The sequence below is a fragment of the Myotis nattereri genome (genome assembly GCF_964212035.1).
Source record: "Myotis nattereri genome assembly, chromosome: 2".
NCBI classification, from domain to species: Eukaryota; Metazoa; Chordata; class Mammalia; order Chiroptera; family Vespertilionidae; genus Myotis; species Myotis nattereri.
In genome coordinates, this window is record NC_138076.1 from 62,619,364 (window position 1) to 62,636,603 (window position 17,240).

A 17,240-nucleotide genomic window follows, 5' to 3' on the forward strand; every position below is an offset into this window, starting at 1 on the left:
GAACTAATATGCAAATGGTCATCATGCCCTTGCGCCCTCATGCCAGGACCAGGGGACCTGAGGCTGCACCCCCCACATGGCAGGGCTTGACGGGGGACCTGAGGCTGTGCCCCCACCCGGAGCCAGGCTAGGGGATCTGAGGCTGCTCCCGCCGCCCTGCGGGCTTGACAAGGGTGGGGCCAGCCAGGTCTGGGTCTCGTGTGATTTTGAGGCGCGCGTGGGTGGGCAGGGACTTGACTCTGGGTCCCACGACACGACCCAGACTCTGACAGGAGGGAGATTTTCATATACATTTTACTAATTTTCTTTCATCTCTGATACTTCTATTATAGCGAAAGGGCAAACAGCAATCTACACTAATAAAAGAGAAAAATGGTAATTGGCGTACGGCGATACCTTTTTCATTGGCTAATCAGGGCTATATGCAAATTAACTGCCAACTAAGATTGGCAGTTAACTGCCAACAAGATGGCGGCTAATTTGCATATGTAGGCACAATGCAGGGAGGCGAAAGGGAAAGCAGGAAGAAGCCCCCTGCCACTGACAGTGATCGGAAACCCAGGGGGGAGCTAAGAGCTGGGCCCCAGGGCCGCCTTTGCCCTGCCCCCCAGCCATGATCGGAGAATCAGGCGCCTTTGCCGCCCTGGCCAGTGTTAGCAGGAAGTAGGGGTGGAGCCAGCGATGGGAGCTGGGCACGGTCAAAGCTGGCAGTCCCGGGAGCTAGGGGTCCCTTGCCTGGGCCTAAAGCGAAGCCCACGATCGCGGCGCCCCCCGCTGCCACTGCGGGTCCCCACTGCCTGGGCCAGACGCCTAGGCCAGAGGTGTTAGGCCTGGGCAGGGGCAGAGCGGGAGATCGCGGGGAGCTGGGGGTCCCCTGCCCAGGCCTGACACCTCTGCCGGAGGCCTCAGGCCTGGTCAAGGGGCCGATCCGGTGATTGGTGATCGGAGGGTGATGAGGGTCAACTCCTCTGGCTGAGGCATCAGGCCTGGGTGGGGGGGCGGAGCCGGGGATTGGGGGGATATGATGGTCCCCTTGCCCAGGCCTGAAGCCTGGGTCAGAGGCGTCAGGCTTGGGCGGGGGGTGGAGCAAGCGATCAGAGGGAGATGGGGGTCCCCTGCCCAGGCATGATTCCTGGGCCAGAGGCCTCAGGCCTGGGCGGGGGCCAGAGCCAGTGATCGGGGGGAGATGGGGGTCCCCTGTCCAAGCCTGACACCTCTGGCGGAGGCGTCAGGCCTGGGCAAGGGGCCGATCAGGCGATCGGAGGGTGATGGGGGTCAACGCCTGAGGGCTCCCAGTATGTGAGAGGGGGCAGGCTGGGCTGAGGGACACTCCCCCCCCCCCACACCCAGTGCATGAATTTCGTGCACCGGGCCCCTAGTATTAAAATATTTCCTCTAATTAATTCCCTTTTAATGTGCACGGATTTTGTGTGCTGGGCCACTAGATGTATAATAACTATTTAATGAATAATTTTCATTCTCATAATAATGACCACGTGAGGCAGGGTTATATATTATCATTCCAATTTTACAGATGGGGGAGTTTTAAGGTTTGGGAACAGGAGAGTAGAGAAAACTAAGTTTTTTGTGTTTTTAATCTAAGGTCATCATGCCATTATCAACTTGCAGCAATGAAACTGGAATGAATATCTTTTAATTCTCCAAATAATATAGCAGTAATTTAATAAAATCAACACAACGTATGATTAAGCTAAAATTCTTTTAGTATTAAATATTAATATTTATTGTTTATTATATCCTTATAAAAAAGTCTTCGCTCGAGAGACTTTAATTTTAAAATAATTATTTTTTCTGTGTTGGGCAAGTTGACCTATAGTAGGCTTTGATAGAACATAAGAACCAAACTTTAGGGATGGCTTTAATATAAAAATAATTCTATTGTGTTTAAATCATATTCCCTGAATTTCTAAGACCTTTTATTAAGTAGATAAGATAGTATTTAATTATTTTTTTGCTAATTGTGATTCAATTCTGTTTATATTATTATTAAACTAGAGGCCCGGTGCATGAATATTCATGCACTGGAGGGAGGGTCCTTCAGCCTGGCCTACCCCCTCTCACAGTCCGGGAGCCCTCAGGGGTGGGAGGCAACCAGGCCATCAGGGGAAGGCAACGCCCCATCACACCTCTGCTGCTGCCACTGCCAGCAGCCAAGCCTTGGCCGGCCCCGGTTACCTGAGCCTCAGGCAGCCCTGGGCGGCTGGACAGCCACCAGCTAGGGGGCTGAGGGTACTGGGGGTCTCCAGAGGCAGGCACGCAAAGCTGTGGGCGCCACCATCTTTTCGACAGCATGAGGGACAATTAGCATATTCCCTCTTTATTAGATAGGATTTAGGAAAAGGATTACATTTATAGTTGAGAGGTGATAAACATGCACAAGGAATAAGTCTGATGGTTAATTTTAAGTGTGCTCTGACTAGGCCACAGTACCCAAATATTTAGTCAAACATTATTTTAGATGTTTCTGTGAGGTATTCTGTAATGAGATTAACATTTAAATCAGCAGACTGTGAGTAAAGCAGATTATCCTCCATAATGTGGTGGGCCTAACCCAATCACCTGAGGGCCTTACTAGAATAAAGACTGACCTCCCCTGAGCAAGAAGGAATTCTGTCAGCAGACTGTTTTTGGATTTGAACTACAACTTTTCCCTGAATCACCACCCTGTCAGCCTATCCCGTCAGATTCTGTACTTGGCAAGCCTCCAAAATAATGTGAACCACTTCCTTAAAATCAGTATCTATATCTATATCTATATCTATATCTATATCTATATCTATATCTATATCTATATCTATAGATATCCTGCTAGTTGTTTCTCTGGGGAACCCTAACTAATACAGGTTCACAAACAAAACTGCTCCTAAGTTCAAGAGTTATTTGTGCATTAAAAACACTCAGGAACACTAAGTGTTAATAATATTTTCTTTCCTTGTCAATAAAATACTAAAAGTGTTAGCAAAGTTAAAACAAACTAAAATCTGGGATACAATGTTATTAATGACCTTAAGAGTAGAGACTTGCTTCACCACAAAGTAAAAAAAAAAAAGATATCACATGCTAATGATAATTCTAGAATTTAAGCTTTTTGTGTGTGTGTGTGGCCCCAGGAATCCTTTGTTCAAGAGAAACCACTTTTAGAATCCCTAAATGTTCAAGTGATTAAAAAAGAGATATGATATAAAAAAGAATAGAAAACTCCTCCAGCTTTTTAAAACTAAAAAGTCCTTCTGTTATGCTGAGGTACGACAAGGTGTTGCAGAACCAAGTATGAAAGTTTGTCTAACTTGTCTTGTCTCTAATAAATCCTGTACTGCAAATACCACCACCATCCTGGACATTTTACAGGAACAATAGAGATTAAAAGATTTGTCTAAGACTATAATATTAGTTAGCCAAACTGAGGCCTTCTAATTTTGTTCATTATTACTTTGACTATACAAGCAAATTTTTTAAAAAAGTAAAAGCTATCTTCTAAATATACATAATAGTTTACTGCACAATGTGGCAGATTAGCAGAAGGAAAACAACGACGACAATATATAGAACCTTATAGTCATGTTCACATAGGCACATCTGCCTCTCAGGCATTGCTCCTGAGGACTTCATCACTCCTATAAGAGGAGGAAGCTAAGACTTTATTTTGCCTGTAATATTGGCTCAATATTAATGACATAAGTCTATTCTGTCCAGCACTAATAGTGCAGCAAATTACAGCATCAAAATATAAATTAAATTATAGCTATTTACTTATGAATAATAGATCTTTGGTAAAAGCTGTCCTCGAAGTAAAACACAAAAAAAATATTTATATGCAACTTTGCTAAAAATCACATTTTCACTTTGAAACAGAAACACTGGCAATTCAATGAAATAAATAAACAGTATTATTTTTTCCATTTGACAGAGTAGGAAACATTAAATAATTTGTTCAGGGTCACACAGAATATGAGAGTGCCAAGATCTCATCCAAGGTTCTAACTCTAATCTACTAAAATTTGAACTCTCAAAGGGCAAACCATTCTCTTTTGGGTTCACTGCTGCCAGCACCGAGCACAGCACCATGTTCATCACTGGGGCCAATGCTAGTATCAGTGCACATGCTCTGAACAAGTATTAGGAGAGCTAACTATATTTGATGAAGAGGCAAAGCGACCAATAAGTGGATAGTAGCTCCTTTCATATATCACAAACAAGGCTAATCTATAATGAAGAACTGAGAATAAAATGAGTTTACAACAAAATGTTCAACCATGATTACAGGTCAATATCACAGACTTACCTTGTCAATCATTAAGATGACTACTTCTTAATGATTTAACTTCCTCCCACCATTTATGAAGAATCACAACAGTCAGCATCCCCATGTCCTATTTTTCTATCATTGACTTTTACATTTCTATCATAAATTTTGAGGAATTCCTTATAGAAAAACTTGGCGCCTCTTGCCACCAGTGATCAAAATCATACAAACCTCTGTCAGTTGTTTCAGTTGGGTTTTGTTTTCAGTTAATTCTTCTGATAGGTAATTCTTTTTCACTTGTAGTTCAGAGATTTCCTTCTTTAATGGATCCATTAGTTCATAGAACCGAATCTTTAAAAAAATTAAATAAGCAGGTTTTAAATCCAAATTAAAATTAAAATGTGCTAATTTACAGTACTTTCAATCCTTAGTAATAAAAGTAAAATATTAAAGTCATAAAAGAGAAGTGTTAAGGAGTTTCAGATTAAGAGCCTGTATAAAAAAATTTTATTTGTACAAAACTAAAATAAGACAGTTGTTAATTGACCTGACTACTAATACTTGAAATCTCAATGTTCAATTCAGTTCTAATCTTATGTTACTACTTACTCCTCATCTCCTATCACTCCTCACTCTACAGCAAGCATGTCAAACTCAAAGGCTAACACAGGCCAAATAAACGAGGCATGGAGCCCGCAGGCCACAAGTTTGACATGCTTGCTCTACACCAGCAGTCACTAATCTTTCGAACCTCACGGACCACCAGTTGGCGATTGCTGCTACACTATATGCTTGTTATTTCCTGAACACATCAAGTATTCAAGACTTTTGCTCTTGCTATTTCCTCTGACAAAAAAGTTTTGTTTTCCCCCATATATAAATGCAACACTCATGCTTTCCCTCCATTCAGGGCTCTGATCAAATGTCACCCTATCAGTAAAACTCTCCCTGGTTCCCCCAACGTGATTTCAAATAGTATGCCCATCTGGCAGCCGTCCCTAATCTTCATTCTTGCTCTTTTCTCTATAGCATGTAGACAAACATTCCAAATATTTTACTTTCAATTTATTGCCTGTGTTGCTTCACTAACATGTAAGCTCCATGAGGGCAGACATATTTGTCTGCTTTGGATATTGCTCTATCTCCAATGCCTAAATATAAGATAAGCCCACATCTAGGTTCTTAGTGAAGCTCTATGTACTGCTACCACTGCAATATAAGAGACAATCACAATGAACTGGAAGGTATCTTACAGATCACTACTTCCATTCAGTTCAGACCTCTCTTCCCACTCATAATTCTCTGAGGAGAATTTGCCTGACATCAATTATGAATAAGGCCTCAAGAACAGCACTTAAGATATTTGTTTTGGACAGTACATGTTGGGCAGAAACATTATATTTAAGTTGTTTCAATAAAAAGCTGGGCAGAAAAGTAATACATTTTGTAGGAAATCATTAATCTAGACGCCTTATCCAAATGAGAACCAAGAGTAGCAATCACCACTACAGCAAAATAATAGGTAATATTTTATTGTTTACTATGTTCTAAGGACTAAGCTAAGCATTTTATATAGATAATCACAGTTATTCTCCATAATTACCTCAATAGAAAGGTGTTATTATAATTAACCCTTTTATAAATGAAAAAATTCAAGCCTATTACAGTGAAATGATATCTATCTATCTAGCTATCATAAACCAGTAGTTCTCAATGTGTAGTCTGGGGACCGCTGCCCTTACCCCACCACTCTAAGAACCTTTCAGGGAATTTATAAGATCAAATCTATTTTCCTAGTAATACTAAAATTTTTTGCCAGTTTTGTTCATTCTCATGCTTGTTCAATGTCATCTGCCAGTGGCTACATGATGTGTGAAGATATCAACGTCCTTACGGCTAACGTGTGCTTATATAGTCTTGTGTTTAAAAAATGTCTTTTTTAATTTCTAATATGGTAAATATTAACAGATATAGCCCATATAAACAAAAGCTCATTGGTGTACTCAGTAATTTTTAGAGTGTATGGGATGCTGACACCAAAACATTGAAACTATTGCCATAGATCAATCCTACGTGTAGATTTGTGTAACCAATGCTACAGTCAAAATCCAGAATTAGATCCACAAAGCTCTCCCTCATTTGATCCCTTTATAATCACACGAATTCCCCTCTTCTCTACTATCCCTAACCCCCACAACCACTTATAACTGTTATGTCTATAATTTTTCATGCTGGGAATGTTACAAACCACCAGTTTATGATAAAATAATTCGTTTCTATAGATGATGCAGCTGTTAACTTCAGAGCTTGCCTTTGGAGATCAATGATCAAGACCCTTAAAATTTGGTGATCTGAAATGAACACCATTCACCATCTTCAGATCAGGGCCATAAAATAATTGGGTACTTCAGAAGTTATGGCTAACATAAATGGCAAATGTTAGTCTGAAAACACGTGGTGTTTTTTTTAATGATATAAGACACTTACAGATACATATTCAGGAATAGAGAGCTGATCTTCAGGAAAACCTTTTAGTTTCATATATTGTTCTTCTGTCAATTCAAAGTCACGCAGGTTTCGACGAATATCTCCAGCTTTCTCTCTTAGCTGAAGATTTGTCTCTTCTAGTTGTTTCTGTCTCAATAAAATAGTTTCCATTTCTTGTTTCATCAGTTCTTGATATTTTCTATTAAGAGATAATTTGTGACAAGCTTAAAAAACTCAAGATTTACTTTTTATAGTGACATAAGATTAGAAAATGAGAAGCTCAAATAGTATATTTGGTTCTAGCTAGAATCTTATTTACTTAATCAGTTAAACATAAAATGACAATTCTATATCAATTACTAAATTGATAAGCCACATTGCCGAGAGGAGATGGAGTGGAAAGAGGTGTATGGAGGATAAATGGTGATGGACAGAGACTTGACTTAGAGTGGTGAACACACAATACAGCATACAGATAATGTGTTGTAGAATTGTGCACTTGAAACCTGTATAATTTTGTTAACCAGTGTCACCCTAAGACATTCAATAAAAAGGAAAAAAAAATGTGTAGCCACATAAATGATTAAATAGAGAACTAATATTCTAATTTAGCCTTGGCCAGTGTGGCTCAGCTGGTTAGTGTCATCCCATGCACAGAAGGGTCACAGGTTCGTTCTCTAGTCAGGGCGCTTACAAGGCAATGAATCAATGTTTCTCTCTCACATTGATGTTTCTCTTTCTTTCTCCCTCTCCCTTCCTCTCTCTCTCAAAAATTTTTTTTCAATAAAAAAATAATTTCAATAAAAGAATAATTTCAAAAATTTAAATAATAAAACTATACATCTTTTCTGCTTAAGGTTTAAGTCTTATATCTCGGTTTTGAATCCTACTCATTAAAGTATAGTCAAATCTCGGTTCTCGAAAGTTTTCTATCTCGAATAATTCAGTTCTTGACCAAGCTGTTCCTGGAAAAAATGTCTTGGCTGTTGAACAAAACTTTGGTTCTGCAACTGACAACCCTACATGAGACATCAGCATGACAAAAAGTGTCTCAGGCTACAAAGGAGAGAATTCAGATCAGTTTACTGCTAAACCTCATGTTGTTAACATCTCAAGAAATTATGCTGTAAATATTTTTGTGGGGTTTTTCTTTGCTCTTGTTGCTGGGAAGTTGGACAATTAGCACAATTTTAAAACATAAAGAGGCCATCAAGAGTGCTAATGTTGTAAAGTTTCTTTCACAAATGATCACAGGCAACTAAAGAAGCAGAAAAATTGTTGTTAATAAACAAAAAGCAGTTAGCTAGAGACATTTCAGAGGCAGTGATATATGAACAAGCATGCTGACCTGAAACAAGAGCTGAAAGAAACTCATTTAAGGCTACTAGGGGGTGGTTTGATAAATTTAATAAGTGTTTACAGGTTAAACAGTACATTAGACATATATGTATATACGAAAGGTTAAAACAGGGAAACATTTGGGGGTCTGGAATGAATTCATTCAATTTACATGATTTCTAATGGGAAGAAATTATTCTATTTTGAATTGCTTCTTGAACAGTTTTTCAAAATGAGTTAAGTTTGAGAACTGAGGTTCCAAAGTAATTTTCATTTCTCTTTGTCCAGGTACTAAAAGGTATACCTCTTTAAGATGGTAACACTGAATGACCATAAGATAATACTTCAAACATTATGAGGTAATGAAAACAGTAATCTGCACATAATCATCATTCTCAAAGAATACATGTAGTAGACATTGCTACTGTTAGTTGCCTACCCAAAGATTTTGAGCAGGAAAGGGACCATCTGATTTGTTTCTCTCCCTAATACATCACCCCCATCAACTTCAAATATGCTGCTATTTCTGTCTTAAAACAAATGAACAAAAAACCCCCACAACTTTTGACCTCATTTCAATGCCCTCTTTGTTTGCTCCCTCACGGAAAAATACTTCTCAAAAGTTGTCTATGCTCACTGCCTCTGATGCTTCTCTTTTTCTTTTCTTGACATACTAAAATCACAGATTATTTTATTAAGTTCATATTTTGGAAAAATTCAAAACTACATTTTGTACTACATTTCATTTTAAGCATAAAATTATAACTTGCACATAACAGCAGGCCTCTGGTTATTATTTTCCATACTGTATTTTTAAAATATATTTTTATTGATTTCAGAGAGAGGGAAGGAGGAGAGAGAAATAGAAACATCAATAATGAGAGAAAATCACTGTTTGGCTGCCTCCTCCATGCCCACATTGGGGATTGAGCCCACAACCCGGGCATGTGCCCTGACCAGGAATTAAACTGTGACCTCCTGGTTCATAGGTCAATGCTCAACCACTGAGCAATGCTGGCTAGACTGTATTTTTTCTTTAAAAAATTTTTATTTTTTTATTTTTCAATTACAGTTGACATTGAGTACTATATTAGTTTCAGGTGTACAACATAGTGATTAGACATTTGTATAACTTACGGAGTGATCATCCTGGTAAGTCTAGTAGCCAACTTATGCCATACATGCTTATTACAATACTAGAGGCCTGGTGCAAAAAATTCATGCACAGGTAGGGTCCCTAGGCCTGGCCGGCAATCAGGGCCAATCGGGGCCTTCTGGCTGCCGGCTGGGGCCTTCCTTCCCTGACTGCCGGCCCCATACTGCCCCCTGGTGGTCAGCACACGTTACAGTGAGCGATCGAACTCCGGGTCTCCTGGTTGAACTCCCTAGGGGACACTTTGCATATTATATATATATATATATATATATATATATATATATATACATATATATATATATATATATATATAGAGAGAGAGAGAGAGAGAGAGAGAGAGAGAGAGAGAGAGAGAGAGAGACACTAAATTCCCTAAGTGGTACTTTACATCCCCATGACTATTTTTATAACTGGTAATTTTCATATCTTAATCCCTTCCCCCTTTTCATCCATCTACCCAACTGGCTGTGAGGACCAAATGTGTCTACAGTTGAAGAACAGCTGTGCAAAAGACACCTCTATGGAGCAGGACTTGCTTCAGTGGGGCTTTGGTGCTCACTGAGTCTGCCCCTTGAGTGTGTTGGTTCGAAACTGCACTGGTTCTGGGGCCTCCTGGGAGGTGCAAAGTCAGCCACTGCCTGGGGTCACAGTGCAAGAGTTACAGAGCGATTTGCAGATGGCTGTTACTTGTGTTGGGCTTAGAAGTGCCCAGGCAAGGCCAAGCTGACTTGGGCCTCCTATTGATAGGTATGGGGCATGCTGACGCCAGCTGCAGTTTATTTGAGAGATTTTAGAAAAGTATGAAGAAGCCTGAGCCAGGACAGGCCATTCATATGGAAAAGCTGCTGCAAACAGGGGTAGGGCTGCAAATTGGATTGGGCAGGGTCTCAGGGAGCACCAGGGCAGAGCCAACAGTGTGAGCCAGGCTGATGGAAACTCAGCTATGGCTGCCCGTCAGCTCTGTGACTGTGGAGGTCTCAGCATAAGAATAATGACTTCTGCGAGCACCCGTCTGGGAGAAAGCCGCCCAAGTTCTTGCCCCAATGCCAGACAATCCAGTTCCTCCCCATATGTCCCTGGATCCTCCTCAAGCCGTTGCCCTAGCATTGGAGCTCAGAGGGAGCTAGTTCCAGTAAGTCATGCACTGGCTTTTTAAGAGAAACTGCCTGGGTCTCCAGCAGCCTCCGAGTCACTCAGCCACAATCCCTGCTGGTTTTTACAGCCTGAAGCTACAGGGGCTTCTCTCCTCGGCACTAGGACCTGGGCTGGAATCTGGTGTGGGGCTTGGACCCCTTGTTCCTCACAGGAGGCTGCCGCAGCCTAGATATCCCTCCTGATCAGAAACATGCCCGACGTGGGCGTTGGCCCAGCCTACTCTGTGCCTCTGCTCCTCCTACCAGTCTCGGTACGCTTTCTTCTTTACTTCTCTAGTTGTAGGACTTCCATTCAGCCAGATTTTAGGTCGTTCTAAACGATGGTTCTTCGGTAATTTAGTTGTGATTTTGATGTGTCTGTGGGAGGCAGCAAGTACTCGTGTTTACCTACACTGCCATCTTGGTCCTCCGCACCTTTTAGTTATGATGTGTGTTGGTGTGGGCCACTTTGGGTTCATCATGGTTGGGACTCTGTGCTTCCCGGAATTGTATGTCTATTTACTTCACCAGGTTAGGGAAGCTTTCTATCATTATTTCTTCAAATAGGTTTTCAATTCTTTGTTCACTCTCTTTTTTCTGATACCCCTATGATGTGAATGTTGGTATGCTTGATGTTGTTCCATAGGCCCCTTAAATTATCTTAATTTTTTTGGATTCTTTTTTTTTTTTTTCTGCTATTTTGATTGGGTGTTTTCTGTTGCCTTATCTTCCAAATTGCTGAGTTGATCCTTTGCTTCAGCTAATCTACTGTTGTTTCCCTCTCCTGTATTCTTCATTTCTGACCTGATATTTTTTATGTTTTCTATCTCTTTGTTTCTTATCTCTTTGTTAAAGTTCTCATTCAGTTCATTGAGCATTCTTATAACCAGTGTTTTGAACTCTGCATATGGTAGATTGCTTGTCTCCATTTTGTTTAGTTCTTTTTCTGGAATTCTATCTTATTTTTTCATTCGGTAACATGTGTCTTTGTTTCCTTATTCTGGCTGCCTCCCTTTTTTAATGTATTAGGCAGCGCTGCTATGTCTCTTGTCTTGGTTAGAGTGGCCTTATGTAATAGGTGTCCTGTGGGAGCCAGATGCTCCTGATGTGTCGCTTGCGTGGGTTGTATGTTCCTTCCTATTCTACTTGAGCCTTGATTGCTGTTGGCATATCAATGGGAGGGACTGACCTTCAGGCGGATTGGCTGTAAGACTGGCTGTGACTATAGCAGAGGAGCTGTTGTGCAGATGACGACCCCATGGAGCAGGATTTGCTTTGGCGGGACTCTAGTGCCTGCCAAGTTTGCCCTTCATGTGTGTCATGTGGTGGCAGTTTGGTGGTGTTCTTGTATGAGAAGATCTGAAGCTGGCCACGGGTGTGTTAGTTCTAGAGCAGCCGTGGGCAAACTACGGCCTGAGGGCCGGATCCGGCCTGTTTGAAATGAATAAAACTAAAAAAAAAAAAAGACCGTACCCTTTTATGTAATGATGTTTACTTTGAATTTATATTAGTTCACACAAACACTCCATCCATGCTTTCGTTCCGGCCCTCTGGTCCAGTTTAAGAACCCATTGTGGCCCTCGAGTCATAAAGTTTGCCCACCCCTGTTCTAAAGCCTTGTGGGAGCGCTCTGGTGCAAACCAAGAGCCTCTGCCTTTGTTCTGCTGTGGGCCACTTGGTCTGAGCTACAAAGTGATCTAGAGATGCCGCCTGTGCTGGGCTTGGAGGTACCAGGGAGAGGCCAAGATGTGAACTGATACTGGCTGCCACTAGAGTCAGGTTTGCACGCACTTTGCAAGAGGCAGTCTCCAATGCTTTTATCAAACCCGTGTCCGTCAGGTTTTCAACCCCCTCCTTCATTCACTCCAAAATTTCAATGTTACCAATGACATCTACATTGCTAATGGTCAATTTTCAGTTCTTTTCATCCCTAACCTAATGATAACACAATACAACTAATCTCTCTTTTCTTATACACTTTCTTTGCCTGTCTTCCCTAATTTCTTAATTTTTCTCCTTTTACTGATGGCGTTTTTTCAGCCTTCTTGTTTGATTTATATTAATTCTGGAGTACCTGGTCCTCCCTTGGAGAATTAATCCAGTCTCATGACTAAAATACTGTTTATACACTAATGACTCCCAGATTTTTATGTCCAGACCAGACTTTTCATATAATTCCAATGGATTTTTAATTAGATAATTCTAACTTACTATGTCCAAAATGAACTCCTGCTTTTCATTCACAAACCTATTCCACTGTGTTGTTGTTTTTTTTTGGTCAAAACCGTTAGCCACTCCATTCTTTCATTTACTCAGGCCAAAGATGTTGGCACAATCCTTGGCTCCACATTTTCTCTTAAATCCTACATCTAATCCATTAAGGCATTTTATCAGCTTTCCCTTCAATATATTCAGAATCCATATACTTTTTACTCCCATCAGTGTTCAAGAGGATTATCACAATAGCCTCCTAACTGCACTCTCAGCATCATTCAATCTGATAAATTTCTAAAGTATTAGAATAGGAATCCTATTACTGAATGCAGTGGTTTTCAAAGTGTTTCAAAGTATTACCCTGAACCAGCAGCATCACCTGGGAACTTAGCAGAATTGGAAATTTGCTGGATGCCAACCCAAATCAGAACCTGAGAATGGGACCCAACAATGTTTCCTAACAAGACTTCCGGATGGTTCTGATGCATCTAAAGTTTGAGAGCCACTAATAATAGTGGCTAATAAATTAAGTCAGATAACTTTTTTTAAATATCAGCTAGAGAGTGAAATGTTATAAAGGGAAAAAATACCTAATTTACACATTTACCTCTAATTAAAATATAGAAATAAACATTCACCTTCAAATTTTTTACATAGATGCCAGATTTTTAAAAATATGGATGTATGTTTTTTGTATGTATGTGTGTAAATCATTGTTCATAATTTCCTAGTTCAATTTCTTTACCGTGGCAAGAGACCTTAAAAGACACTTGGGAAGAAATTGAGAGGATACTTTTTTATGGATTTAATTTTTGCCTCCCAATTTCTAAATCTGTTTTGTTTACTCTTTCTTTGATGATTTTTTGTTAGTCACTCCTTTTTATTGAATGTTTCCACAGAATTAATCGTAGTTTTTATAAAAAAGAAATCTTTTTTTGTACTCATATTTGTTTACATAATTGTAATTAAGTTACACAAGTATAATAAATACAACTGGCATAGGCATATTTGTGAGTAAACACAATGGATTCTTGGTAAGCAGATAATCGAGCTGGAGAAAGTATGCAGGCAAAAAGAGACACTTTATGCCAGAAGAGTTCAAAGGGCCATGAAAATCAATCAGTATGTTTTGCAGAGAAAATGAAAAAAGGTTAATCAAGACAGCAGGTAAAGCGGCGATCAGTTTAGAGAGCTCCCATTGTCACTTATGGTTCACTTACATTGGCAATGTTTGTTGAATAAATGTTGAATTTTGACTTTTTTTATTTTGTGGACTGTATCAAATAACCTACTTTTTTGTTGTTCTGTATGTAAAACTTATCAACTGTGACTTAAAATTTCTTTATTTTAGCTTATAATCACATGCATGAACAGGTAATGACATTACTTTTAACTGCTAAGTAGGTATTGATGCATTTTAAAAACTTACCTGGTATCCTTCTGCTGAAATGTCAATTGGTTGTCTAATCTCAAAGTTAGTACCTGCTTCTGGTGAAGTGCATCATTAAGTTTCTCCTCCAATTCTTCAATCTTAATAAAGAAGAAAAGGTAAATTATTTGGTAATCTTTCAAATTATTATTAAAAAGCACTTAAAAAAATACACTTTTAAATAGAGCAGTGGTTCTCAACCTGTGGGTCACGACCCCTTTGGGGGTCAAATGACCCTTTCACAGGGGTCACCTAAGACCATCGGAAAACACATATATCTACACTAATAAAAGAGAAAAATGGTAATTGGTGTACGGCGATACCGTTTTCATTGGCTAATCAGGGCTATATGCAAATTAACTGCCAACTAAGATTGGCAGTTAAATGCCAACAAGATGGCGGCTAATTTGCATATGTAGGCACAATGCAGGGAGGCAAAAGGGAAAGCAGGAAGAAGCCCCCTGCCACTGACAGTGATCAGAAACCCAGGGGGGAGCTAAGAGCTGGGGGGCAGGGCAAAGGCGGCCCTGGGGCCTGGGGCCGCCTTTGCCCTGCCCCCCAGCCATGATCAGAGAATCAGGCGCCTTTGCCGCCCTGGCCAGTGTTAGCAGGAAGTAGGGGTGGAGCCAGCAATGGGAGCTGGGCACGGTCGAAGCTGGCAGTCCCAGGAGTTAGGGGTCCCTTGCCTGGGCCTAAAGCGAAGCCCATGATCGCGGCGCCCCCCGCTGCCACTGCAGGTCTCCGCTGTCTGGGCCGGACGCCTAGGCCAGAGGCGTTAGGCCTGGGCAGGGGCGGAGCCTGCAACCGCAGGGAGCTGGGGGTCCCCTGCCCAGGCCTGACACCTCTGCCGGAGGCCTCAGGCCTGGTCAAGGGGCCGATCCGGTGATTGGTGATCGGAGGGTGATGAGGGTCAACTCCTCTGGCTGAGGCATCAGGCCTGGGCGGGGGGCGGAGCCGGGGATTGGGGGGATATGATGTTCCCCTTGCCCAGGCCTGAAGCCTGGGTCAGAGGCGTCAGGCTTGGGCGGGGGGTGGAGCAAGCGATCAGAGGGAGATGGGGGTCCCCTGCCCAGGCATGATTCCTGGGCCAGAGGCCTCAGGCCTGGGCTGGGGCCAGAGCCAGTGATCGGGGGGAGATGGGGGTCCCCTGTCCAAGCCTGACACCTCTGGCGGAGGCGTCAGGCCTGGGCAAGGGGCCGATCAGGCGATCGGAGGGTGATGGGGGTCAATGCCTGAGGGGTCCCAGTATGTGTGAGGGGGCAGGCTGGGCTGAGGGAGACTCTCCCCCCCCCCCCCCCAGTGCACGAATTTCATGCACTGGGCCCCTAGTAATTACATATTGTTTTTGTGATTAATCACTATGCTTTAATTATGTTCAATTTATATCAATGAAATTGGGGGTCACCACAACATGAGGAACTGTATTAAAGGGTCGCGGCACTAGGAAGGTTGAGAACCACTGAGGTAAAGGGTGTTTTTGCAGCAGTTGTGTCCACAAACTGTAGTCTGTTCATCCAAATTATTTTTAAACTGTGGTTTAAAACTGCTGCCATAAATGTTCTTTTTTGCCAGGTGTTATTAAGACTATTTTTCCCCCTTAACCTACTCTGAATAGAAGCCTATTGACAACTGGGATTTTATGTTGATGTCTCATCCAGATAATTATTTCCAAGCCAGACCCTTCATTTGTACTTTATTCTCATACTAGTAGCCCAGTACACAGATTTGTGCACATTGAAAGGACGTTAATTATAAGAAATATTTTAATATCGCTACTCACCCTTTCTCGATAACAGAAAATTAGTACAATGTATATGAAAATAATATGTAATTGATTAATAAACAATAACATGATATAACAAAGACATGCTATAAAAAACATATAAAAACAAAACCATGATATAAAAACAACATTGATAAAAACAATGACTGATAAATTGATTAAACTTATTCTAATATCTCCCTGTATACCACATCAAGAGTAAAAACACTTTCAGAGTGCTTGACTAATTTCTCTTGTGATGACGTATTTACAACTTTAACTTTACGGTCACACACTCTTCGAACTCGAGAGAAAGCAACATATAACTGACCATGTCCGAAAACGGGTTCAGGTAGAATGTTCCTACTCTGTCTAGAGTCTGTCCTTGTGATTTATTAATAGTTATTGCAAATGCTGGCATCACGGAAAACTGTCTTCGAATTAATTTAAACTGGAGGCCAGTGTCAGATGGGGACAGCTGTTTTAATAGTTGGTCTTCAGACATATTCTGTCGATGATGCCGCTTTCTTTCAGCTTCAGAATGTCAACAAAAACAACCAAATGCACGATCAACAATGACAGATCGAAACACACGCGTGTGATTGGCGCCAGTGAGAGCATTATATGTATTGCACATGCGCAAGTCAACATTTATTTTTAAATTGCCAGTGTGTGTTATACGTACCAGCCAGTCAGTCAGTTGGACAGTCGGATGCATGGACAGTCGGTCGCTCAGCCTTTTATATATGTAGATTTATATATATAGATATAGATATCTGATTACTACCCATCTTCAATTGACCGAAATGAAACTAGTCATTAACCTTACCTAGTCTTATATCCCTCTTGCATTTCCTTAATCTCCAAAGCAAAAAATATGAGCCACCTTTGATATGGCAAGTTCTCCCTCACTGTTTTTGTCCCATATTATTCCAGTAAAACTATTCTTGTCAAAATTATGAATCATCTCCATAATGCCCAGTCCAATGACTATTTCTACATATTTATCGTACCCAACAGCATGATTTGACAGAGCTGACTGCTCCATCCTCTTTGGCTTCCTTGGTAATCCTCTTGGGTTTTCCTCCTAACTCTGTGCACTTTCAAGTTTCTCAAGTTTGCTGCATTTGGGGCCCTTTGCTCTCCCTAGGAAATGTCATCCAACCCCATGACCTTAATTGCCATCTATCTACTAATGCATATTACATACATGCACACACACACTCCTAGTCATGGACTCTTTCCTAAACTCCTACTGACAATTCCAATTATGAGTCTAACTGGAATCTAAAGTTTAACATGCTCAAAACAGAACTTATATTTTACCTCCCAGATCTGTGTTCTCCCAGGCTTTGATTTCTCAGTAAATGGCATCAGGTGATGAAGCCAAAAACTTAGGAGTCTTACATAAGGCAACAGCCTAATTACTATCTTTTGCTTCTATGTTATCTGCCCTT

At 41.0% G+C, this 17,240-nt stretch overlaps 1 protein-coding gene across 1 annotated transcript in view; it reads right to left on the reverse strand.

Moving 5' to 3' along the window:
- The window catches only part of PIBF1 (progesterone immunomodulatory binding factor 1), a 223,918-nt gene that overhangs the window by 203,909 nt on the left and 2,769 nt on the right, over positions 1 to 17,240 (reverse strand). The window contains exons 3-5 of the mRNA XM_081084193.1: positions 14,022 to 14,122; positions 6,752 to 6,950; positions 4,496 to 4,615 (exon numbers count right to left, since the gene is read on the reverse strand). Coding sequence (XP_080940319.1) covers positions 4,496 to 4,615; positions 6,752 to 6,950; positions 14,022 to 14,122 — 420 coding nt within the window. The remainder of the gene's footprint in view (positions 1 to 4,495; positions 4,616 to 6,751; positions 6,951 to 14,021; positions 14,123 to 17,240) is intronic.